Below are 27,839 nucleotides of genomic sequence, written 5' to 3'. Positions count from 1 at the left end.
TCATATGGTGAACAGTGATAGTACAGCGAGGACTCCTTACCAACAAATATGAATTTGAATAATGTGTGAATATATAACATTCTGGTTATCTGTCATGGATTTTCACACATTACTAATTAAGGAGATGCCACAGAGTTCAATGCTGCCCCAAGATTTTAAACCCCAATAGGGCCAATTTGGTGTTGATTTATAAGCAAATGAGTATGGTAAATAAAGTAAATGAGCTTTATTCAGTATTTGCCATACAAGTGTTTTAAATAAAAAGTAAAACATGCTGGCAGGCTTGCCAAAGGCACAGCCATTTGGTTACAACTATGTCTTAGTTTACTTGTCTACATAACAAAACAATTAACGGACAACAGGACTTACTGAAATGGCTACAATTATTTGTAATAATACTGAGGTATAAGCACAAAACATTCATCACAGAGGTTACACTGAACTTGACCACTCATGCATTAGGATCACAAATTTGAATCTGACTCAAGGCAGTGGTGTTTATATGAATTTTTTTTGTGTTGTGCTGTCCCATGTAAGGAGAGGGCTTGCAGTGGGCTGACCACCCCATCCAAAGAGTCCTACCAAATGTCTAAAGGGATTCACAGTTTCAGACCTAATTCTGAATTGGAACAGGCCTTACTGGCTAATACATAAAAGCAATAACTGAAGCAGATTGCACATCAACAGTATTTAAACATTTTGACAACTATTGAAATGGACAAGATTGAATGAGGTCAGTCTTGTAGAAAGGCACAATGTTTGTTCTTTTCAGGTTTGGCTGCTGGCTATGTACTGTACCACATAAAAATACAAGCTGATCAAGTTAAAAATGGCCATTATCACTTGTATGAAAGTTTTTGCGCAATACAGATATTTCAAAAATGGTTACAGGACATAGTAACAAGTTAGCCTTATATTAACCCTACAAGAATTCAGTAATATTAAACGGGCACAGTGTTCTACGGCACATCAAAGTATACAGGAATTTATTTATATTCCAGCATTTTTCAATATATTCAGGTGGAAAGAATTAGGAATTAACAGTTTCATATTGACCTAAAGCACAGAAAAGGAATCTGAAGGATTAGTAAAATATTGCAGCAGAAGAGTAAACAGTTAGAAATATACTTCATATTGATTACTAGTGTGATACTTGTTTGGCTTACCAGATCATAGAAAACAATAAAATGTAGTGTCCACATGCTTTTATAAAGCTTACTATTTTAGACATTAATACGATACAAATTGTAATGAATGAAGGATAACTTAAGCTATTTATTGGAACACAGAACAGCATATTAAATGCCTGAAATTATTTCATGTGTTCTGAAAGACGATGCTAATACTGTAGTGACATGGTTGGCCTTTGTAAGGTACCCATGTAATATATTTTATATATCTGAAATTCCAAGTGTTTCATAAATAAGCAGAGAACTCCACAGAATGGGCTTATTAATGGGCCTAAATTAAGTTGGCAAGTTATATGAACATGGGTGTGCAATGTTTGCTACTGAGACAGCTTGATTTAATGAAATAATGCAAAATTTTGTTAATGGATGTGGTTTACTTGAATGTGCACTTATAAAAGGCAAACACACTTCGGGAAGGTATAAGGACTGATCACCATTAATATAAATGCAAGCTTTAGCAAGATACTTCAAGTGCTGTTATACATGCTGAAAAACACTTCATATGATTTAATTCATAAGTAATGTTCTTAGTATTTACAAGACTAATCATAATCAAGACATGGCACCACAGTAGTTGATGATAAAAAACATGTGTGATGTTACATAACACAATTCAGTGTTTCTTGCAATCCACTAACGTTTATGTGTCAATTTAGAAGTTCCCTCTTAATGTTTATGAAATTTTTTCTAAGGTATATGTAGAAAATTAATATAATATACACACTGTTACAAGAAGTAGGAGAGTCCGTTAAAGAAGTATGCAATTTCAGTATTCTTTACTTGCATAAAAACTTGGGCAAAGAATGGGATCTTTAAGTTAGCAGAAAATAAAAACAGCATTTATTGCAGACTTAGTGATCCAGTTTCAACAGTCTTTTTATCATTAGTGAAGCGTTTGCAGTCTTGTGTTCAGATGAACTTCTAGACTCAGTATGGTATTTATTCATTAATGAAACATCCATTGTAATAACAAAGATATGTAAGGTATCATGTCATATTTATACAGGGAAATTAACAAATACATAAAATTTCTGCCCTTTAGTACATGTTTGTATACCTGGGCCCTAATATAGTGTTATCCAGTGTCTGTATTGTGATACTTCCAGTGAGGTATTATCAAATGTGCTGTGCCTCTTTGTTCTTACCATTCTTTTTCTCACAATACATAAGCAGTATGATTCAGATTAATTTACCTATAAACTTTGACTAAAATGTCCAGAACAAAACAATCTTGTAATTAAATTTTACTGATGGCAGAGACTCTTCATGCTTAGATATTGTAAAGAAGTATGGTTTGATATGTGAGGAATATAAATATATCAACTTTCAGCCAATAAATATAGCTTTAAGACTTGACATTAACATCCTGAAGTTTAACATCAACATGTTCGTGAAGATGAAATCAATTGATGGGCTGCCACATGCTTCCAAAATAAGTTTCATATTACCACTACCTTTAAGCCTGAAGCAGGATAACCCACCACTAATGTTTAAATTGTTCTGTTGGACTTTGTCCAACATCTGAATTATAAAATCATAAAATTACATTTGAAAACTTGATTCTGCATTTGTGATCAGGTAAAAAGGGGTCCAGGTCTGAGGCTGGTTCAACCAGGGGCCCCCCCAACAGATAGGGTTTCTGTCCTCTTCCCCTTTTTCTGAGGACAAAAGCAGAATCCAGCTTCCAAAACATCATGATTTGTAATTTAGAAAATGGACAAAGTCCAAAAGAACAATTTTACACATAATGCACCATCATAAGAAACTCTCAATCTTCAACCCAACAGCAGGTCACATTTCATAATCAAAAAACTGACTTCCCAACAGATCCACTAATTCATGAAATGAAGTCCAGTACAAATGGTTGTCATTTCCCTCAAGTTCTTTCCATATTGTAAACCCTTTATAATCCAAATGAAGGTAATGTAATTCCTGCCTGGAATTCACAACCTTAGACTTAATCTATGCCAGCCAAATAATAAAATTATCAAATTTGCACTATATGGATTTATGTATATTTTAAGAATATCAGAGAAGTTTGGAGATTCACTTCATCACAGATGTTGATAGAACACTTAGCATGTACTGTTTTGTACTAGATATGTTTTTTGTATAATATTGAGTTAGTATTTACATTGGTTGTAACAATACAAATTCTTAAATGTCTTGTGTGTATCAAAATGTACACATTAACACACAAAAATATAAAGGAATCTCAATTTTACATCTATGGAAATGTTACTCATATAGTTTATATTATATACTAGCATCAAATTAAAGACTTTCGATTCTTGTCTTGGTCTTGTTTGGAGTATTTTAGAAACAAAATTAATTTTGTGTGAAGCCCTATTTCAATTACTTATTTCACATTATAAAAATATTACATTTTGGAGAACAAATTTAGAAGTCAAAGTGAAGCATTAAACAATAAGACAGAAAAGCAAGACAAAGGTGAAATGGGTAGCAAAATTTTTGTTTCCACATGAATGGTTATTAATTCATAGAAAGACACATCATGTAGTTTAATTAATTACTATATGTAGGCTATTTTTTCAGTTCATAGCATATAATATTGTATTATTTATAAATTAATTGTGGCTGCTAATCTAGACCCATAAGTTTCTTAACTAGACCTATGATCATGCAAATGCAACAACTGCTTCATGTAACTGAGAAAAATGACATTCAGATTGTTGTTTAAATTCAATAAAATACATAAATCCTTTGAGTCCAGTCAGCAGCACCTGGGCATATGCCCCCCAACCTAAAAAACCACACTAATATAAAGGTTCAAGAAACATGGAAGATGCAGATAGAAGATCCATATTTTGTGTCTATTTGTAAGCGTGAAGGATAATATCAATTACATATTCAAAGATTTTACCTTAACTGCCTTCTGAGCTACCAGAAGGTGATTTACTATTATATCCACTGTCAGAGAGATTACATGGATGAGTTTTAATTATCAGACTTGATAATTGATTAATACCTCCATCCTCTAATGCCTTTAGAGAATACTTACTGGTAGATACATCTGTGAAAGAAGCAGCAAAGAGTAAATTAGTTTATAAGCACCATGCTTAGCACTATTCTGTGAAAGTGTGTATGTGCATTCTTAATCTTGGCACTAGACAGATGTTTATATTCCAGGGAAAGAGGTCAAGGAATCCACTAGAAAAGTTGTGATTATAACAATGAATTTCAAAGACATGAAGCTCATATAACAAGTATCATGTTTTTTTTTGCAATGTGTGCTTAAAAAGTTTGAATGTATTATGCATGGATGACAAATGCAGTCCAAAGGAAGCCAAAGTACCCAAGTTTTGCTGCTTGTAATTCAGCAGCATTATAAATGGACAATAAGAAATTAAAACTCACTCTTAAAACTTTATCTCAAAAATAGAATGACTTGCTCAAAACTCACACTGAATATGGCTGTTGGCAACACTTATGATTAGATTGGTTAACTTCATCAAATCTGCAAATACATACCTTCTTTTGTTATGTTATTTGATTGGTAATATCCATTTTTACTTTCTACAGGAACTGTGAAATGTTGACTAGTTTCTTTTTCAACATTTTTTTGGGCTAGTGGTCCAAACCAGCTGAGTGCAACGGGAAGGAACACCAAAGCATGAAACAAACCGAACACCACCACTCCTGTGAATAACTGAAAAGTAAATTAAAGTTTTTTTTAAAAATAATACAGCTAAAAATAATACAAATGCAAGAATTTTATGAAATTTTCAGAACTCAACTGATTATCCACAGAAGATGGGGGGAAAGAAAGAAAGACCATACTGAAATGTAGAAGCTTAAGCACACATGGTGTCATGCTGTATTGTGATTTTATTAATGAAATTCCTCAGCTTAATTTGGTTTTGAATATCTAAAGGGGAGACAAGCTTGGTGTGATAAAGATTAAAAGATACAGTTCACATTTCCTTCCAGGGTACATTGGACTGGTAAAGGTTTATTTAGTTATAAGGAAACCCTCACTTCTGCTTATTAATACAGATGCCAGAAAAGTGGCAAGTCAAGGGAAGTAAATAAAATAGCCTGATTCCATTATTAGTTACCAGTAATATTTACCTTAAAAAAGGTGGTGAAGAGATATGAATCACTTCCACCTAGTAATACAAATGCCAGGAAAGTGCTGAGCCCACCATTCAGCACTGCTGAGCCAATCATAACCAGTGTTTTAATGGCTTTCTCTGAAACATGTTTGGCATGAAGTACAATCCATACAGCCTACTCATATTTGTATCAATGTAATATTCAGTAATATGGGACTTCCATTTAATGGTAACACAACTGCATCTTGGTATATTGTAACTTATGCTATATATTTCACATTAACCACTGCTGAAAGATTACATAAGAGTGGAATGATTTACTACAGTGAAGTATACATATTTTCCAAATGCATTCTTCCCTATTTTGCCAACATTAATGGCCTTCATTTATTTTACTTTTGAAAAAATTCTATTCCAGTGGCTATCATGCTGCAGTCAGAAATTATTTTTGTGCATTCTTAAATATTCATGATGCCAAATAAAAACTGCAGAGCTTGAGAAAGTACATATTTTAAGTCATGTACCAACTTTTGCAGGATGAGCCATTTTTGAGAAAACTGACGATGCTCAATTTGAGCATCATATAAAACTTATAATGTACTTAGTGCAATGGACACATACTTATATTGAATATAGATGACATGATTTATGTAACTAATACCATGAAGCAAAAGTGCTGCTTGAGAACCCGATATTATGCTTAGCTAGTCAAGAAATTCTCCATCACTTCTTTTGTATGAAAATAGCACCTAATTCTGATTAAAAATATCAATCTGTAATGGGATCCAGTACCATGTCTTGTACCCTGAAGATGCATAAATTCATTTCCTATGTGAGCTGAGTAGTCAACAGCCAAGCCTGCACAGAGCAGTATCATTATAGAAGTAGATATCTCAATGGTAAGTCCAAGCCAATACATGGAACCCACAAGATCAACAACTGTGAATACTACACAGCAGATCACCCAAAATGATGTCTGCAAGTTCTGAATGAGAATCAGTGTCACAGCAGCAACTGCACAGATGGTAAGCCCCAAGTTTCTGAGCAGTTCATCACCAATAATCTGTAAAGAAAAGAGCTGGAGTTCACTACAAAATCTTTCAGTCTGAAGTACTGAAGTTCAAATAACACTACTGTCTTCTTCTTCATGTCATTTCCACACTTGTGGGTTGAATTAGGCCCAACGTGAATACTGAAAGAATGGCCGAAGGGGCCACAGTGGATGAACATGTGCTTTCAATAAAAACAGGAGTAAGCTAGCTGCCTGAATACCACTAATGTATCAATTCAAAATCAACATTTATTTCAGTGTTTGACTAAACATTTCTATTGATAGCTTTCAATATAGGCAATTGCATCATATGGTCACTTCAAACAAAACCATCAAGGTAGATAGGGCAGTAAAGTGGGTGACCATAGGCTGAATGACCAGTGCTTTGACTTTCAATAAAATCTTCTTGGACAACAAGTTATGTCAGCTGTGGACAAAAGCATAACTTCCCAGAGATCACCTCCACCTCCACACCCGGGAAATGATATGAAGGTTGGCTGCTGATAATGGCAGAGATGGTCTCAAACATTGGACTTTTGTCCACAACTGACACGGCTTGTTGCCCGAGAAGATTTTGTTGAGCTCAGTTGCCATGAAAGCTTCAGGTCTTATATTTTTCTCTTTGCCATTATGTCGATACTGGCTATGGCTCCCACCAAGCCTCCTATCCAAAGGGTATTGGCAGCTCTTTCCCTGAGAGAGAAATAGCTAGAACAAGAAAGTGATCACTCACATCCATCTGGTTACAGCATTGAGAATGAATAAAGCAAGCTTACCTCCATTTTCCCTGTACATCTTTAAGGCATGGGACATAAGCAAAGGCAACATTTTACATTTTTATATTTTATCACCACCTATACTCATCTAAATATCAGTGAGTATGAGGAAATCACAGAATTCAAAATTATCAGATTATCAAATATTTAATGCCCAGAATCTGTGATTAGGTGTAAACACATAAGAGAAATGGTACTTGCTGTCTAAAAGACATCTCTGGAATTGTATCACCAGATTAAAGTGCCAACTTTCATTTATTTGATTTTGAAGTCAAGATACTGAAGAAAACATACTGAAGGGAACATACTGGTTGGGTTTAGCAACTTCATTCACTGAAGTATCAAACATATTGTGATTTTTAGAGCACTTCTGTCAAAAAAGAAAAAGCAACATTAGTAAATTGTAGTGTGCACAAGGAATGGCTGAATCAAGAAATCACTGCTGCTATTAGGTTCTTCTGAAAGAAGAGGTAATAATATTCATCTGCAATCACAAGCTGTTAAATTCTATGAACTATTTTTGTCAGTTTGTAATTCTTTATAAGTACTTTTACATTTATTGCTCCATTCAGGATAACTACTCACAATAATCTCCCAAAGATGCCCCTTAAGGTTCTAACAAAATCCGCAATAAAGTTTCTAAATTAACCTTTTAAAAGTTGGCTGTCTCCAACAACAAGGTGATGAGTCCTGATAATGAATGCTGAAAGAACCTCTGAAATATTGGTAAACCTCTACCAGACTACATGGTGCTACAAGCCAGAAGACAGCCATCTTCATACTCGCTGGCATGAGAACCTCAAATCCTAATTAACCCTTTAAAAAGGAATACTTGTGCAAAGTTTGTGCAAACTCTATAGTTCAGGATACACAGCAATGTAATAGCAACAATATTATTCTCCCTGCGAAACAAATTTATTCAGCCAAAGAGTTAAATAAGTCAAACAAAGGAGCTGATTGAAATTGCATGCTCATAGTTCTTTCTAGTTCGTCTATCAAGAGAAGTTGTAACATACTGCACAAACCTTATTTGCAGTCCAAGAAACATATTCGGGAGAATATGATACAATACTCTCCACTGAGAAGTTTACACTTTTTATAATCTCTCTAACAGACTCCATGGCCTTCACTTGCTGTGTAGTTGTGTTCATAAGGATATGCTGAATTGGGATCTGAGAAGCCTGCAAATGAAAACATGGATTCCATAGGCCATCTATTTTTATAAATTTCAAACCAAAGAACATACTTGGTAATGACATTACTTCTATTCCAGATCTAATATCTATACAACTAAACCATGACTTGCTTACCAGAAAATAAGAGAAAGTTGTAGGTCTTAATGAGATCTACATTTTATTTACATCATGCACATTTTTTGTGTGATTAGCAAGCTGTTTTTGAGGAAACTGATATAAAGCTTGATTTTAGCTTATGTAAAGGAGGGTTATGTTGAACAGAGTCTAAAATTAAATATACCTGACAAAGTTTAGCGTGGACTTCCCAGTGCCAAGTTTTGATGATATCCTAATTAATTCTGGAACTGATACACTGGACAGAATGCATACAGTGTCCCCATTATGTACTTTGTGTACATACATAATTAATGTAAACTGTGGTAATTCAGGATACCATATTCACAGTGAAACTACAATATGAATACTGTACACTGCAGCCTTTTATATTAAGAGTGATATCCAATAAATATTCAGAAACTCCCACCAACATTAATTTCTCATACAGTTACCGTGATATTATAGTCTCCAAATGGAAAAGCAGAGAACTTTACGTCTTTTATATACTTTTGTCCATTCTGAGACATCAGAAGAAATTCAGAAATGTAACTCTTCATTTCATCTTCATCACTGGGAAGAGATTCTGTTGCAACTGCAAAACAAATATCAAATTTGGAATCAAAATTTTTTGCCCTCCATTACAACTTTCAAGTGAATCATCTCCCAGTGAAGCCTAAGTGCACCACTGAAATAATGAAACCATGTATTTATTATGAATACATATCTGCTTGATCAATGTTCTTGCCATGGTGATGAATACTGAACACTAATACTGAGACCACTGACATATTTTTCATAGTTTACAATGAAAAAACTGAACACGTTTCCATTTTCTTAAACTCGTTTAAAAATAACACATATTACTTAATCATTTTCATTAGCTGATATGGCATGCAGTAAGTACTCACTTTCCTCACTGAGCCAATTCTGAAATTTTATGTACCAGAAATCAAGTGTTCCTTTGTTGATGTATGGATTATTTTCCAAGCGAGTATACAACTCATACAACTTATCTTTGTCTCTGAAGTAATTTATTTCACTACCTGAAACATAAAAGTATTGTTGAAAAAATTGGCTTTCACCCTTTCCTTCATGTGTTATGCACAAAATAATAGAGCATATATGATAAGCATCTAAAATAATAAAAATAAAGTACTTCACTTGCATTTAGTTTCCATGTACATGAAATACATTGTGTTTTTTTTAAGTTCATTTAGTATTATTATTATTAATTGTAACAAATTTCTTTGAAATATAATTTTACAGATATTCCACTTCAAATTATTAGAATCTGTAACTTGTTCTTACAGAGATTTTTCTAAACTGGCCCTCAGTCTTAAACACAAATTAATATGTAAAAATTTGAAGGACAGAGGCATACAGATACAATTGGCTGTTTTCATCTTGGAAAGAAAGCTTATCGTATTAATGAGATATTTATGTGTTTATCCTGTGTTTCTATGCATATAGAGAACATCTGAGTGTATGTATACAATTATTTCACAAATGATTTGTCTTGTGTAGTTTTTTGTAATTAATAGTAAGTAATGTATCAAATATTTAACACAGTTTAAATCATATCAAACTTCCTCCATGTTTCTAGTATACCACTTATCGGTGATTTTTATAATATTGTGACTATTAAAACATTATTATTATATAAATTTTTCACAATTTATATATAGGAGCTATATTATGAAAAGAGTGAAATATATAACAAAGTAAATTAAAGAACTGATACTTTTAAATGTAGTAAGTTATCAGCATGTTCACAAGAGCCTGTTACTGGGTCTTATCACAAGTCAGCTATATGCACTCTCCCTACTTCATGAGAACAATGATAAAGAAAATATATCCAACTCACCTAAATAAATTCCTGCACGCTTTCCATACTCAGGAAAGTGCTCATTGAGTTTGTTGTTATATTGAATGGGATATGATTCTGAATTAAGATACCACATAGGATCAAACTTCTGCTCAACTTTAAGAACAAACCACACATTCAAGCCAAACAGAAGCAATGTACCAATAATAATACAAACCTGTAATGAGAGAAACATTCACACTCATGAACACTATTGAGCTGCTCCTTGCACTGTGCTTAATTAATATAAAACCACTTTTAATGAAACTCACTACAAGTGCCCAAGTAATATTTGTTACACATGCGCTACACAAAAGAAGGGAAAAGGCTCTGATAAACATCAATCTTCTTAATTTTACTTCCACAGGTTAGGAATAAGTCTGCTCCAACTTCACAGCAATTTATGAATATCTCCCTACATCTCTATATAACCTTTTGGTTTGTAATGTAGCGTGAGTCTTTTAAGGATATCACTGCAAAAAAACAGCATTTAATTATTCCTATCACTGAATTCAGATTCTAAAAATAAAAGAATGTGACACAATACAGCTGATATATTATTTGTAATGCTGGATGGTGAAAAGGCTTATAAATACCAAATCTGCATTAAACCATGGTTGCCTAGTGACAACACATCAGTGAACATTATAGTGTAGCACACATCAGATGGAATGGTAGAAAATGGGATGGCAGATATTTTACATATCTGATTTAACCATAAATGAAAATCCAAAGGATGATGTAAATATTCAACATTCTGCTCTGATTTTTTTACACACCCTGCAGAAATATGTAGTTACCCAAACGTGTTCAAGATGTCTTCCATCAAGTTCAAGATATTTTTCATATAATTTCTGCAGATTTTATTCTGAACCACACTGCATGACACAACATTACCATTGTCTAGAAATTTAATATCAGTTCTTCTAATTACACACCTTCACAGGAGTCTTCATCAACGTGGGGCCAACATATTTCTTAAACACCATTTTCTGAATGTTCTGTTGACTGCATTCATTTGGTTTCCAGTTCCTATGTACTACACAAATGCAGCCATCTCTGTTTTTCTGCAGTCTCATCTCATCAATAGCTAAGCAACTCACAAAGAACAGAATCTCAAAAACATACAGGAAGAAGATGCCAGTTGCTGCAAACACACAGAATGACCTCAGGAATGGCATAATCTGTAACATACGTGGATATAAAAACTTTTAGCAGTTTCTCACATCTCACTGGTCTTGATATCCATTTACTGCACAAACAAATGTCACACAGCTAATTACTCTACAGACCCTATATATATCATACTGCAGTTTCTTCCATTGTATTTCAGCAAGCATAAACCATATTAAAACAGTTTCAAATAGAAGTTGTGGGTTTTAATGAAGGAATTAGGAATGACAGTTTACATGATGCTAGTAACAATAATGATATAGTAGTAAGCACTACTATGTCAAGAAATCAAACTGTCAACTGTTCACAAAATTAATAAATACTCTTAGATTTCTCGTGATGGAAGGAGACAATATCAGATTGACCACATAATCTTCATAGAGAGAAGACAACAACCAAGCATACCATATGACTGATCTATTAAAGAGGTTGACTGACAATGACCAACACGAACGCTTGATAAGCACAGATCTTATCTCAAGATGCTAAACAAAGCAGAAGTTAAGGAATAGTATTAGGTAAAAATTCATACATTACTGTACTTACTGTTGACGTTCCAATTGCAAATGCAAATATGTCAGTCAGTGATGTAACTGTTATGGAAACACCTGCTTGTCGTAAGGTTTGTCCTAATCTCTCTGGAACACTTGTGACTTTGTCTTCTTTATTCAGGTTATCCAAATACTAAGTATGGAAAAATGGTAAAATGTATTATATTCACCTAAAAACCAAGTACGAAGATGATGCTATAGCACCATGTAGTCTAGTACAAATTCACCAACATTTCAGAGGTCACCGCTGCCTTCACACTGGTGATGGAGGCAGAAATTACCTCAGAAAGGTTGGTAAACTATTACTACATGGTGCCACAACCAAATGAGAGCCATCATAAACATTTTATATAGTTGGTACCAAATTAATACCAGCTGTTTGATGACTCTCAGACTGCAAGTTGATTTTCTTCTGGTGGTGAACAGATTGTGCTTCAAGCTAAATGGTGGTGGCCAGAATGTAATGAACCAACACAGCCTAATAACTGAGGATTTAAAATATGGTATAAAACATATTTAAAAATCATAAACTACTACTACTACTGCTGAAAGCATCATCTCTTTGCCTGGATTTTATAAACAAACTGTACTAGAATAAAATTTATTTATTTTGCCAGTCTCATGAATACATATTGACAGTGATAAAAAGCTATAAAAATCTTATAAATATTTACTCTTCTTGACAAAAAACAAAGTTATCCAAAGTGCACATAACCTGTAGTGAAATAAATCAGTTGCTTATTTCTTATGACAGTTTGGTTAACTGTTGACTAACGTTCTGTTATTGACAACTGCGGCTCCACATAGTGACCCCTTGATGTGTTACACAGCTAGTTTTAAGTTGTTACATGCGTGCAAATGGATGGATGTAACGATTTTAATAGGCAATTATTGTCATTGCTGTTATTATTATATTATCTTAGCACTGTATTTTGATTGTTGTGGGGAATTAACAATACTGCATTTCAGCATGACCTGATCTCTACACCAGGATTCACCACTAAAATAGGCTCTTATGTTCAATAAAAATATCTGACAAAATTGGTAATACATTTTAAATTTTACCTGCATTATAACAAATGAGTTGTCCACTCCAACTCCTAGCAAGAGGAATGGTAAAATTGGGTGAATTGGTCCCCAGAAGAAGCCCATATAGAAACATAGTCCATATGATGCCAAGATGGACTGGCCCACCACCGAGACTCCAAGCAGAGACAAATAGACCTTCATGAGGAAAACAAGTACTTGAAATGTGAATACAGGACATACATTTCATACACTTTTTACTAGTATTAAGCACCTTCCATAATTCAAAGTATTAATGCACCATCTGATAACTGACTTCAATAAAACGAATATAACTCCGTAACTGGTTGAGAGAGAGATTCCACTGGCACTGTGGCCTGATGGTGGCAGTGTCAGTAATGATAGCAGTGATGATACATACATACGGAGCAATGGTGGAATTGTGACCAGAAGGAGAAAAGTAAAATATTGAGAACTGCACCAATGCCACTGGTAAGAGACAGCAGCACTCGCCCTGTTTGCTATAAAGATACTTTGGCAGAAAAGGGATCAGACTAGAAAGAAAGTTTGTAGGAGATTACAAAATGGAGCAGATCTGGTATTCACTCACCCTCTGTTCCACTGAGTTGAATCGGCCTAACATAACCATAACATACACTATTATAAGGGTGAAGCCAGCAAAGAGAACTGTCTGGTTATTTTGCAAAACCTGCTGCAAGAAGTCCAAGTAGCTGCAACATATCACAATATCAGCATTAGTCGTAACCACAATCTTACATTATACTAGGTATAAACACTCAAAAGTTAAAACAGAAATCCATGAATGATAATGGCAGTGATGACAGCAGTAATGGTTAAAGATTACTGCTCAGCTTCTTCTGTATCAAGCAAGATATCTAGTACAAAGGAAGGAATGGGTGAAGTGATTCTTAAAATGGACTTTTGTCCAGGCATAATGTAACAATTCTCTTTTACTTCCAGATAACAGTCTATATCTGTTCTAGACCAATTTTCTCTAACATCACATATTCTGGATATATAAACTTCTGACTTACCTACGTGTTGATACAGCATATATCTTCATCCCAGGAGGAAGAGTTCTGTTTGAAAACAGTACATTCTGAATAAATTCCAATTCCCAGTCAGGAGACCATTTGTTTGTCTGAAATAAAAAAAAAAACTCTCAACATTATTAATATGCTACGATTTCTTTGTGTTGGCAGGACAGACATTTAAATAAATGACATGGGTGGAAACTGACCTAGGATAACTTAATTATATATGTGGAGGTTGTCTCCTCCAGTTACAAGCCAAGGATATGCCATATACGATGTAGTCCATGGTTGCTTATTCAATATATTCACAGCTACCTTCCATTAACGGAGGCCAGCTTCTCCAAGTACAAGCTGAGGATGCACCATGCCGCAGTAACTTAACCACCATGTTGTGGTAACAAGGGATTAACTTCAAGGATCTTCTTACATAGCGTGGATTATAACCCAAAATACTCAACATTTAAATCAGCATCATCATAAAATCATAGTCGTATATATTCAGTGTTTTAAATCCCCAATAGATTTGTATTCAAACTTTTAATTAGAAAGGTAGACATATTTGAAATGTCTCAACATTCAGCTGTTCCCTCACCTTCTTTAGAATCCAATTCAGAATAGTTGCTTTTGCCCCAATAACATTTCCTTGGTTATCCCACCTGATACCTGATAAAAGTGGTTCCACTCTTTCAAGGACATTTGAGAACTTCCCATGTGATGTTTCCCTGTAAACAAACATCAATACTTGCATATAGTTTATGACACAAAGAACTTCCCGCAGCTGATCAATACACAAGATGTCTTATTCATTCACTTCTTAATTTCCTAGACTGCAGCATCAAGTTGTTCCAGTTGGTTCAGTGCAAAAAATGTGGGATAATTAATTAATGGTAATGTTGGGGTTAAAAATGTGTCTGACTATTTCAAACACCACTAAGAAGAAAGAAAATATTTTAAATACTTACGTCACATTGATTGCATGCGTTATGTTCCTCATGATGGCTTCTTGATCCAATTTAAAGACAGTATCCATTGTGCCATTTGATGTCCAAATCCTCAAGACTGACTGATATATACAACTATCTTGAAATTCATAGTCCTTCATGTATTCATGTATTTCATCTGTTACTTCACTTTCATTGACATGTGGAAACCATGTTAAGTATCTGAAACAAGGTTTAAACACTTGGTATACAGTTTCACATATTTTTAACAAATATAAGAAAAAGGGTAATTTCTGATACCCTGCAGATGTGACTTTAAATTTCTTATGTGCTTATGTAATCACCGTTCTGAGTGCTTAGACCTTGTCTGAAAAGGAACCTGAGTGAAGAGAACTCAATCTTTATCAGAAAATGCCTTTGATGCCAGATTACAGTGAGTAAAACAATCTAAAATAAGCTCCAATTAGCGGCAATTGTTTGGCACAGGAACAGAAAGAAGAAATATGATATTACCTGTTAACAATCTATTTGAATATCTGTTTCCTTTTCATACAACTTTTCTTTCTTACTGTATATCCCATAATTTATCGAACAAGTAACGTATCGGGCACGAGAAAGAATTAAGCCAGATCATCCAGAATGTGTGGAGTAACTTTAACTTACCACTGGAAAATAAGAAAGAGAAAGAATGGTATAAAGATAGATGCCACAGCCCAGAAAACAGCCATCTTCAAAAATATCCTTGCCTCTGCCAGCAACTAAACCCTTCTCATTCAGCCCTTATCCAGTCACATTACTGACTTACGCTAGCTCACGTTCATTCACTCATTTTCCGACTCATTTATTTATGTATTTAGATCACAATGATTTTCATATGTTATGAATGGGAGAAAAAAATGTACAGGTCATGTTATTAACATCTAAATACTGCAGTGGGCAGGACTGGTCTTTATGACTAGTTTTCCTATCTTTGTCTTGGGGCTACGAAATGAGAGGCCAGTTCCCTGGCTCAGAATTTTACAGTCTTCAGGGATCAAGTAAGGGTCAATTGGACAGGCTGATGAATGCTGATGGGATGAAGAATGTCTCCCAATTACACTATCTTCTTAGTTCAAGTAGAAGTCAATTGGGTAGATCAGTAAATCTTAAATGAGATGAAGAAAGTCTATCAGAAAGGACAAAAACTGATGTCTGTACCTTATTCAGTTAAAGAACCAATAAATAAATAAAGATGTCTGGGGACAAAGCACTGAGAAGAACACCTGGTCCTTACAGGGAGGATTGACGGAAGGTAAAAAAACTGTACAACAAGGGATTTCTTAAACTACTCTTCACCAAACATTATTAGGGTTGTCACATCAAGAAGAATGAGATGAATGGGACATGTAGTATGCAAGGAGAGAAGAGAAAATCAAATATAAAATTAAACTGGAAGACCTTAAGAGAAGGGCCAACTATCACCAAAACCCTGAAGAATTGAAATTAAATTATATTTTGCTTACACCAGTGTATATTTTGTTAATTTCGTTTATAGTTCAGTTGTATTTGTGTTTATTAAATATAATGTACACTTATTTTGATTTTGTGTTCTATGTAGTTTATTTTAGTTGAAATGATCCACGCCGATTATAGTTAAATATCATTTTAATAGGCACATGAAAGATGGTAGCAGAGCCACAGGCTAGTCAAGATACAGAAATGCAATAGTTCAACCTTTTCTTACAACTGAACGCAATGAGCATACAAGTAAGAAAGGAGCACAGGCAAAATGAATGAAAGCTAACAACTACATCTGCTAGGTGAAGGCGATGTACACACATAATAATCATTAGACTCACAACGGGTGGAAAATACTGAAAGGACCAACCAATATTTGAGCTCTACTGCTGGAGGAAAGTGTCAAGTTGAGTGAAGAAAACTGATTTGATTTTGCTGCTCGACACAAGTTCAAAAGTGATGCTTCGATGTGCATGCATGAAGTTCATTCGTACCTGGCACAGACGTCTGTCCAGTCGTGTCCAGCAGCAACTATGCTCCTCACAGCAGTTTCAAGCTCTGCTATCTGAAACAGAACGACAAATTAAGAAATTAAAATACTTCTTTTGGTTGATTCTATGCTTGCACAATATGCATGTGAGTCTGCATTGTTCAAACTGAAGAGCAACCAAGGTCTATTGCTCCCAGTTCATCATGATCACCGCATAATTTCTCATTTGAGGATATCTAACCCATGCAGTTGATGAAAAGACTAAAACACTTACATTGAGATATTCAGGGCCACGGAAAATGTGAAAATGCCTGAAATTCTTCCAGTCACTGGCTGAAATTCATTTACAGAACTACTGGGATATGATTGACAGAATTAAGTAGTGAGAATGACTTGGAATCTTTCTTGCCATTAGTTGGAACTGGTCTACAGAACCAGAGACATGAAATTTGAAATATTTCAATCCACTACTGGCTGACGTTTACTTACGGAACTAGGTAAATATGAGGATGCTTGGAAATAGTTACAGCCACTTGGTGAACAAGAGAATAATTGGAAATCTTTCCAGCCTCTAGCTGAAATTCATATACTAAACAAAATCAAAACGTTAAAGTTTCAAACACCTGTATCAGTTGAGAAATTTTTCGGCGTCCGAATGATTAAACAGCTTGGGTTTTGTAACGAGTATTACCGGAGGACGTCTATTTGTAACGTCACCACACACATTTCGGAGTGATTCGCTGGTTATAATCCCGCGAAACAAAATAGGTAGAGGTCCCTGAAAATATTTACTCATTACGTAGCTATGTAGAACTATGGAAAAGTTCTATGTTTAATTACATACATGTTCACGAACGCAACCCACGCTATGACAGGCCATCGGGTGGTAAACAGGATAATCTGTTAATTAATTTATTGATCAAAGCGTGGGCGTTATAAGTATTTAACGCAACTGAACGCGGTGCCATGCCCAAGGCGTGCGTTCATGATTATCACGAATAATTTAAAGTTTTTATCTTGTAGTGCAACATTAAGACGAGTTTTAAACGCGCAATTTACTTCAAGCTGAACGAAGAAAGGATGCTGTAGGAAGTAAGCACTAAAATGTGGAAGGACCATATATAAAACTCGTAAACACTACATTGATGGAAGTCTAATTATTTCGAAGATGGCTTGAGCAGGAATATTTTTCGGGATTTTATTATTAACAAAATTAATGGGAACAAGGCAGCAACCACGCATGACTTTTTCCTTCAGATTTCTCATCTCCTGTGCGTGCTACAAGTCCCGCCCATTTCACAGTCCCTGATACTTGAGAAAAAAACACGAATCTGAAGTCCCTCATCATGTAATTTTCTCCGTCTGGTTACGTAATCTCTTAAGTTCCTATGAAACACGACCTCAAGGGCCGAAAATCCTTGGTAACAGCTTCCTCAGCACAAAGTGCATTTGCAATTCAACAGGAAAACTGAAAATCAGTTTCCCCCACTCTACACAATTGAAACCGTTCATTTTCAGTTCCTCTGAACACCTTCCTTAAATAACAAATGAGAAAATAAACACGTCTGTAAGACTGAAATTATTCTGGCAAGGAATTAGCGAAAATACTCGACTTATAAATATTATTTAAATCTTGTCGGTCTAATCACAATAAATTCTTATTAAAAATTAAAATATTACAATAATTAACATTTAAAATATTTAAAATATTAAATGATGTTCTTTATCGAAATATTCGATTTACATTAGAACACCATTTTTTCACGTGAAATGTTAATTATTGTAATATTTTAATATTTAATAAGAATTTATTGTGATTAGACGGACAAGATTTAAATAATATTTATTATAACACAATATGACGCGACTTTACCATCTCATACCATCTCGACTTATAAAATTTATTGACATAACTTGCACGTCATCACGTGACAGGTTTCTCGGCGAAGTAGGAACGAATGACTTAACAAAAAATGACACTGAAAGCAAAATCCCAATCACGTGTTGCAGGTACAACTCCAAGGTTCAACACAGCTAATATCGTACCTACAGCGAAATACACGAACACGACACGAGACAAAAATCAGCAGAAGACCAAAATGTATCTGTAGGCAATAAATCATTTACGAATGACTGAATGATCCTCCAAGTTTTCCTTTTTTATGGGTACGATACTAACAAACAGAAATGGCGTTCACAACAAAATTTGGATAATGAATTCTGTAAATGTTTATTATTCGGTTCGAAAATCTCTACCATCCTTTTATAAAATTTTCTCGGGCTATCAGCCGTGTTAGTTGATAAAAACTCGACGTTTCAGGGACCATCTGCATTTTAATGTTTGTCGCCGTGAAAGCTTCAGACCACACATTGTGTCCATTCCACCTACATTCAACAAACGCCAAAGAATTATATAATACATATAAATGTAATTTTTCATTTGTTTTGCACAGATGTGAATTGTGGTCTGTTTGACGTAAGAACATTGTCGGCACTAGACGGAGGTCAGTTTCACGTTCCAGCCGCTTCACCCCGGAGGAAAGAGCCTCGGTACAAACTGGACACGAGGCCGAGTGGGCCCCAGTGTCGGTCTGGAAGCTGTGGCGGATACAAATATTGCACCGCTGGGAATCGAACCCGATCCTCCACCCCTTAGCTTAGTCACTGGGAAATGGATGAGACTAAACTGGGTCGAGATCGTGCACCACACTGAGCTGTGATAAACGGTGTTGAATTGTCAGGTTCTGTTTCGCAAAGTTAATTTAACTTTCCTGAGAAGTCACGTCGATTCTTGGCCGCCTTAAGCCACGCATTTCCGATGCAGGACGTAAGACGAGGCGGACTTTGGCATCTTAGAGCTGCTGGACTATGATCTAGCACTACCGTCTCGGGCATTGGCACTCACCTTCGGTGCACGTGCACTTAACTAATATGTCTATCTGTTGTAGAGGTTATAAACCCGCCTCCGGGTTCTCATGCACTCCGCTTGGCTCTCTGACTCAACAATATGTAATAGTTGGGGCCACCCCTCCTACGTGCTCTCCGCAAAGTGATATGAATTCCGTATGCAACAAAAACATAGATTCGTGATGTAAAAGCTGCAGATTGTGTGCACTGTCCATCGTCTTACAGTTTTTTAAACACACGACGTTTCGGAAACTTGGCGTTTTCCTCTACCCCCTCCCCACCTGTCATCTTAAGACAACACAAATCGCAAACCGGAAAAAAGCCAAGGTAGTCCAGGTAACCAAACTGAGCTCTCACGAACAGTTAGCAGATTGGTACCAGTGCAAATCCATCAAACACTGGTACGAGTGTCGCCTCTCATTCAGGAAATCAACCAGTAGCTCGGCTGGGGCATGAACTCACGGACTCTTGCACAACGCATTCGTTCTATTATTAAAAAATGAACAGAACATGACGCATATTTAGACGTACTGAACAATACTGAACAGGAATAGTTTTGTTGTGTTAAAGTACATCGTGAAGTTATTAATAGAAGCAGCAAAGTCTTTCCATCATCCTTTATGAAAGTGAAATTTAGACTCCGGGGCAACATGACAAAAATAGAAAAGCTACAGTTGTGACAGCAAGGCACAGTCTTCCCGACTAGAAAAGAAACGAATACATTTTACAACTCAAACCTTAATCCTTAGAATGAAAAGTCCTCGCCAAGTTACGACATCTGTCTGACGTCAGTGTCTAAGTACAGAAGTTCTGAAACTACGAGCAGTTATGGCGATAGAGCGGCTGTATAATTAGTCACAAATTGCACGCACACGATAAAAAAGAAATGCTTCCGCTTGACCTCCAGGTGTGTAGATTTTTGGCAGACGTTAGTCATTTGAAACATCTGGAAGATTCATGGCCCCAAGAACGAATGTACGCACGTATCTAGTACTAATATAGACCAGTGGATAAGTGCACATGTACGGACGGGTGCAAGTGCACTGACGACCGAGGACAGTGCCACACTGAACAAGACTACACGTAATTCTACTTCGAAGATCACGGGATCTAAAATTTCACAAGGCTGGAAATCATAATCGTCAACTAAGTATAGTTGTATTTATTTTTATAGAATACATCACCATTGTAGCCACATGATCACCCCATCATAGCCTCCTATATTTCAATGTCTTAATACTAAGAATCATGTACAAATCATTACGTTTCTTGTTATGTAAGTAATGTTCTGCGTTGCTTAACGAACTTATCTCTCAGCCTTCTTATTTGCACATAATTTCCGGGGTACTTCTGTGTTCAGTGAACTGCAATATGCCCTCAACCCGACCTACTTTTTCACACTCATACAAAACAACTGGCAACAATATGCCCTTACCTTCGGCGTTTGAGAGGAGGCAAACGGCTTTTAAGTGAATATTTAAAACCTCAAATCCTACATTTGAAACGCAATTACATAATTTATTTATTTCACACTTTCCTCACGAACCTCATTCCTGTTTGTTAATAAGGTGAAGATATACAAATTTTTTAATTGCTTTAAACCAGTGGTATTCAACCTGGGGTACGCGAAGATATCTTAGGGGGTACGTGAAATTTAAAACAAAAATATTATTTTATGATAAACACTGAATAATCAGTAATGTAATTTATTTAATTTATTTTATATGTAGATTATATACTACGTATAACTTGAATTATACACAAACAACTTTGGGGGTACAAAGTTGAAGAGAAATTATATCTGGGGGTACGCGAACAAAAAAGGTTGAATACCACTGGTTTAAACAACTGAAAATAACGCAATTATTACAACAAAATAACATTTCGCCGTGTGATAAAAACAGCCTCGCAGAAACAGTTAACACCAAGACTCTCTAGGCGTAGGTTTGAAAACCAATTTTCCGCTAGACGTGTCCTTAATCATTTAATTCACAGCTTAGTAGAACGAGAGGGAGAGTCGAACAATGAAACAGTTATCTCAAAAACAACAGAACGATGACAAAGTCGGTAAAATATTTCTGTGACACTCTTGAAACAAAGGTACAAGTTCCCCGTAGCTATTCTTGGGTTCAAGGTGAAGGAGCTTGCTTATTCATCAGCGCATTGTTACAGGGACTCGGAACGGGTTCAAGCGGGTGTGTAGATGTGCAGTTCATTATCACTTCATTCATCACCAATTCTGACATTTCTTTCTCAGCCCTTTCGATCTCAAAATGTCGTTGAAAACAACCACTCACACAGCAACAAAATATTTTACTTTCGTAAATTTTAAAATTCGCGTTGTTCGACGGTCATCGTGCTGAAAAAAAAGTGATACGAAGATTTATCTGAAACATAACACCTTTCTCAACTTACCGAAGCCAAAACAGATGGCGTCAGCACATTTTCCGCCTCCACAATAACACTTTCGAATCGCATTTCATCTCGGAAGTTCCGTTCAACCCACGCCGCGTCGCGTCGGACGTGAGAATCAATAGGCATAAACAGTTGAATATCGTCCACTTCCTCCTTCCATAACAAGAGACCCAGAGAACTGACCAAACATAGGGTCAGGGATAACAATAAGAAGACCAAGGGACGCGTCCCAATCGCCTTTCCCGTTCTGAAACAAACAAGAGCATTATTAAGCTCACATCATCGCATCCTTATATCTGTCTCACTCTGCGCTGTACTGTAGTAGGGGACACTAAACGTGCATGTAGAATTTTGGTATGAAGACGTCCTGGGAAGACGGAAAAGACTTTGCTCAGAATTGTATCTCACAGCCATGAGGAATTCTTCGCAGCTGTAAAATGCATTGAATCGATGACGAGTGCCTGCCCTGTCGATCTGTTTAATTTCCAAATTAATCACAAGAGGCGCTTCAACATCTGCAGCGACCACGTCGCGTTCTTTTCTTATTTATTTATGAACTTATTTACTTGCTAATTCTGCATGAACTTAAAACTTCAGGTGAAGGTCCCAAACTTCCTTCACTACTCTGAGATCCCTTATTACGTAAGAATTACTAACTAAATACTATCACAATTTCAGGGACGTATCTGTTTCAGGATTCAGTGATAAATTATAGGTGGCAGCACTGCAAGACAAGGTTATTCGATTTCCGATGGAAACACGCAACGTTTGATTACAGAAATTCATGCCAAATCAAATGACTTAAATCACTGACGGAAATTCAAACTTGGTATGATAACCATTCTTCACAAAGAAACACTCCAGTGATGTGCACAAGTTGGGCGCGCATAATAATTATGTCATGTCGATGTGGATTAATTTGGGGTTCCGAAGGCCTCGTCATTGGGGAGGTCTATTTTATAACTCATACGTTTCCGGCCCTATGATCCAGGATGGTTCACTGAGTCAGGAAAAAAAACACAACTGCGGGCTTTTGTGAAAATTTTAATGATTGATCGGCTTCCGTAAAATGTGAGGAAGTTCTTGACCAGCTGAGAGGGGATACAGGATTCTGTCTCGAAAGAGCAGAGCCTCTCTTCAGAAACTAACAGTCGTTCAATAGTCAAGAAATTTCCGGCTTTGCATAGGACCCCAGGATTCAGTACCAGACTCACTTACAGGCTTCTAAATTCCGTTCCAAAATATATTAATTCTCTACACAGAAGACTGTCCGATTAATGTTAAAAGACAGTAGATTATAACAGTGGTATTCAACCTGGGGTACGCGTACCCCCGGGGGTACGCGAAGACATCTTAGGGGGTACGTGAAATTTTTTTAAAAAATATTTTATGATAAACACTGAATAATCAGTAATGTAATTAATTTAATTTATTTTATATGTAGATTATATACTATGTATAACTTGAATTATACATCAACGACTTTGGGGGTACAAAGTTGAAGAGAAATTATATCTGGGGGTACGCGAACAAAAAAGGTTGAATATCACTGGACTATAGAACTCTTGAATATCCGTTTGCTGTGAGCGATGGAACCTATCATCGGCCTATTATACGACAATGCCACTGAACCTCCCCGTACCCCTTTCACTTCCGCAGCCCCAGACTCGTTCAACCAAACCTCTTATTACGAGCAACCAGGGAGGTCGAACACACACAGTCTTTTGTTTACAGCTTGTCCTTGTTCAGACAAATGCACGAACTGAGGCTCCACAACAATGTCCTCTGCTTTCGAGCAGTTACTTTTTCTTTATATTTGCGGTCGTCTTCATGGATTCTGACTTTTCCGAGTTTGCACTTTCTAAATAACGTTAAATGTAATATAGCTATATCTCGAAGAAAGTTTCTAACTTAACTACAGAAGGTTGTCTGTCAATGGTTGGTGTTCTTTTCGTCATTTCTCTAGCAGGACCAAAAAGTCTCTAAGCTGACTCACCACGTGGGAGCATACTCTCGTACGTTTCCGGCGTTTGAATTAAGGTTAATATGAGGGGACCGACAGACTGCGCCAGTATAATCCGGTTCGAAACGAAATACTGTATGTACACGAAGTTGTTTAAATTAGGAAGTCATTTTAATGTAAAACTACAGTACGTGAAACGTCCTCACAGTCTTAAAGGGTTCCATTCTCGTCCTGCGCCAACGCACTAGAAAAAAGCAAATGTGGCCGTCAAACATGGGGCAATGAAATGTTCCAAGACATTTTTTTAAACAAATATTAAACTTTTACTTCGTCAATAAACAATAAGAACTACGTGTACGCCAGATGAAAGTTTGTTCTTCTACTAATGAAAACTTACGAAACCGTACTGGTGTAATGTTAAAGTAAAAAGCTGTCCCACTATACGCCATTTAGGCGCTTGGGGGGGGAGAAGGTATAGCTCCTACTCATTCTTGACCACAGCACTAGATGGGGGTGAGTGGTCAGCATCACGCCCCGGCCGTGCTTTACCCCCGGGAAAAGTGTAATGTTAACTTCATAAATTTCAAATTTCATTGGAATATAAACATTTTAATTTCGGTTCAACTTTCAACTTGACAATAAATTAAAATCTTGAAACGTTGTTTGAAACATCAATTTGTGTTGCTGTCGATTTTATTTCGTCGGACAGCGCATAAAGATGTGCAGGTATACTGAAATTATTTCAAATGGGTTTCCTATTTGTATTTATCAGCCACATCAAATAAGGGCATTCTTATTTATGCTGATACAATTTTTTGTCTAGATCATCCATTACCAAAATAATTACGAGAAAATGTTCCTATAGGCCGGAAAATAAGTCTAGTAGTAAATACTGGGAAGTAGATGAAACTGACATAACAAGAAACGAAGGCCAGGAGCAAATAAATAATGTAAAATCATGTAAAACAAATCCTGAAGAACCGAACACAGAAAACAATGTTGCCACATATTGTACGTAAGAAACCTGACCTCTTGCTTTGAAAGAAAAACAAATTAAGCGCGTATGAACACGAAATGCCAAGAGAAGTATTCGGTTTATGATGAGCTTGGCATGTAGCTAGAATGGGTGGTACTTCGAATGAATGCAGAACCTTGACGGCTTAAGCTGTGTTGAACCTCCGTGTTCTGATATCACAGTGTTGGTTAAGAATAGCGAAACCACACGCGAAGGGCAGATGGACCAGCACTTCGTTCTGTAGTCGGCGCAGTAGTTTTTGGCCGGTGGAATTTTCAAGGGGAAGGCTAGGAGCGAGTCTCTTTTGCGATAGTATAATGCTGACTGCAACGATGAGCTTATCGGACTGAACGCACAAACAAAAGAAATACACTGACCGTGCCACCTCAGGTACACGGAGTAGGCCCGTCCGCCAGGTTCTCCACCGGCCAAAAAACTATTGCGCCGACTATACTCGGGGCGGTCTGAAGATGTGACAGGCGGCGGTGCCACTAATACAATACACAACACTTCTAAGAAACCATCGGGTTAAACTGTGGTCTTGGAACCGGTCGTCATATCCGAAATTCGAAAACGTCAATTATCACATAGGGCACGCAACTGATATTATGTCTTCGACCAGACAGTCTCACACAAAACAATGGCAGCACAATTAGGGTCACCACTGACAACGTGGGAGATGCGTTACAAACACTATTTTGCTGAGTAATAAAATGCTAGTAATCCTAACCAAGATCGACCAATTCTTAATCTAGTGTGGTTCCTTGGTTTATTAAACAATTCTTTTACAAATTACACTGATTGAGCCAGATTACAATGAATGATGAACAAGGATGAAAGTAGAATGAAGCTTTCTTAGACTATATCAAATACTGTACAACTATTATTTCAAAATAGTGAGAAAAGCTAAAAAAAAAGTCAGAATAATCATTATAAAGGCTGAGGTACGAACTTGGGATGTACATGATAAGAAACAGAAGTAACTACCAACATAAATTATTAGGCATAAATGAATAAAATAATCGAGTATGGTTCACTCCGCATTTCTTAATATCCTGTAAACATCAACCACGAGTTTAGTATATAACCTGTCCGAATTGGGATGAATATTAACAATATTATGTCTTCTGGTATACCAATGAAGGAGAGCGTACTGGATGTATAGTTAATGACTGTAATCTTGAGACTTGCGGGGTGAGGAAGTGGGGTGAAGGAGGAGAGACAGCGTCTGCCTTTAACGCTTCGGATTTCCTGCATTCCTTGCAAGTCTCAAGATTACAGTCGTGGACTGTATAAGTCACGTTGTAAAACTTCGCGGCCCGCCGTCACTTCGAAACAAATCTGGTCGACTCTCCGAGTAAAAAAGGGCAATCGATATAAAAAAGCACCCCACGTCACGGATGACTTCTTGGTATTCCTGCTTCTTTTTTCGGGAGAGGGAGATCCCGGGTTAAAAATTCTGCCCACAGACCGGCTATTTTGTAGGTTTCCTACATGCATATCTTAAATTATGCCACGACATTTTCCTTTATATACAGGCTACTTTCCAGCTCATTAATCATGTTTCCATTCGACGCTGTAGTCTGAGCTACTCACAGCGTCGTTAAATAAAATACGAATAATAACATATATAGACTAGAAAAGAAGGAAGCATGAACAAAGCTTCTGTAATACTCGAAGATCCTACACCGCTAACATAGATGCATTTGAAGATTTCTGTCTTCTGGGTTGTTGTGCTGTGTAGTCTGGTCGATGTTAAAGTCTGGTAGAAGAATAATCATGTCTACCACACGAGACGGAGCAACAACCATGAAGACTCACAGCCAATGGAACCCTAATCTCACGAAAAAGGGCAGAAACCTTGCAGCGTTGTGTTTTCTGTGAGGTACTAAATTAATATTTGGTGCTTCAAGGGGTTACACAAAACTGTATCTGGCGATGTCGTATGCCAATACATACTGGCATCGAAAGGTTAAATGCATACCTTCACATGTCAACAGCACCACAAAGGCAGTTTATTTTTATTCCATAATTTCGCAAGCTCACCTGTAAAACACCAAGTCAAAATTCGAGGACCATCTTGCTGATAAGTCACGAAACCACTTCCGCTGCGTCGACTGTTTATATGTTGCCATAGTAACGAGGAGACAATTACACAGTCACTTATCCCGGAAAGATTACCACTAACTGTCACTGACCCAAATGAGAAGTGATCCAATCCTGGATAATCCGCTATCCAGACATTCTGATCACATCGTCGTCCCGATATTGACTACACGAACTGTGCATGCTATGTACATTGGTCAGCATAAGAACATGTTAGTTACTCCCGCGTAGATGGCAGCACTTTCCGCAATCGATCTCGCATTCTGACAGTGTAAAAACACCCGAAGTTTGATATTAATCTATCTCACAAAGTAAGGGCGAGAAATAGTAATTGTTAGTTAGGTCTGAGTGCGTTATGCAGCATATAGTTGCAGTTATTTCTTCCTAAACTTAAGAGGTGAAGCCAAAAATGTCCTTATAATGCCTACATTAACAACAGAATAAAGGCACT

At 36.5% G+C, this 27,839-nt stretch overlaps 1 protein-coding gene across 1 annotated transcript; it reads right to left on the bottom strand.

The window, feature by feature from the left end:
* Positions 1-211: 211 nt before the first annotated feature.
* Positions 212-27,598, bottom strand: LOC110832862 (patched domain-containing protein 3-like). Its single transcript, XM_022070272.2, has 18 exons — positions 27,329-27,598; positions 22,305-22,551; positions 16,987-17,057; positions 15,017-15,217; positions 14,647-14,776; positions 14,055-14,161; positions 13,610-13,730; positions 13,039-13,197; positions 11,969-12,106; positions 11,188-11,433; positions 10,250-10,427; positions 9,294-9,428; positions 8,838-8,977; positions 8,119-8,274; positions 6,059-6,329; positions 5,283-5,404; positions 4,683-4,860; positions 212-4,224 (listed from the first exon to the last, which is right to left on the bottom strand). Exons 1-18 carry the CDS (start codon positions 27,415-27,417, stop codon positions 4,076-4,078), a joined length of 2,838 nt encoding a protein of 945 aa, XP_021925964.1. The 5' UTR covers positions 27,418-27,598; the 3' UTR covers positions 212-4,075.
* Positions 27,599-27,839: the final 241 nt, after the last annotated feature.

Source organism: Zootermopsis nevadensis, unplaced genomic scaffold (genome assembly GCF_977971745.1).
Source record: "Zootermopsis nevadensis isolate Lab colony 2312 unplaced genomic scaffold, Znev_1.0 Znev_ptg000028l, whole genome shotgun sequence".
Lineage (NCBI taxonomy): Eukaryota > Metazoa > Arthropoda > Insecta > Blattodea > Termopsidae > Zootermopsis > Zootermopsis nevadensis.
This window is presented reverse-complemented; position numbering and strand designations above follow the sequence as displayed.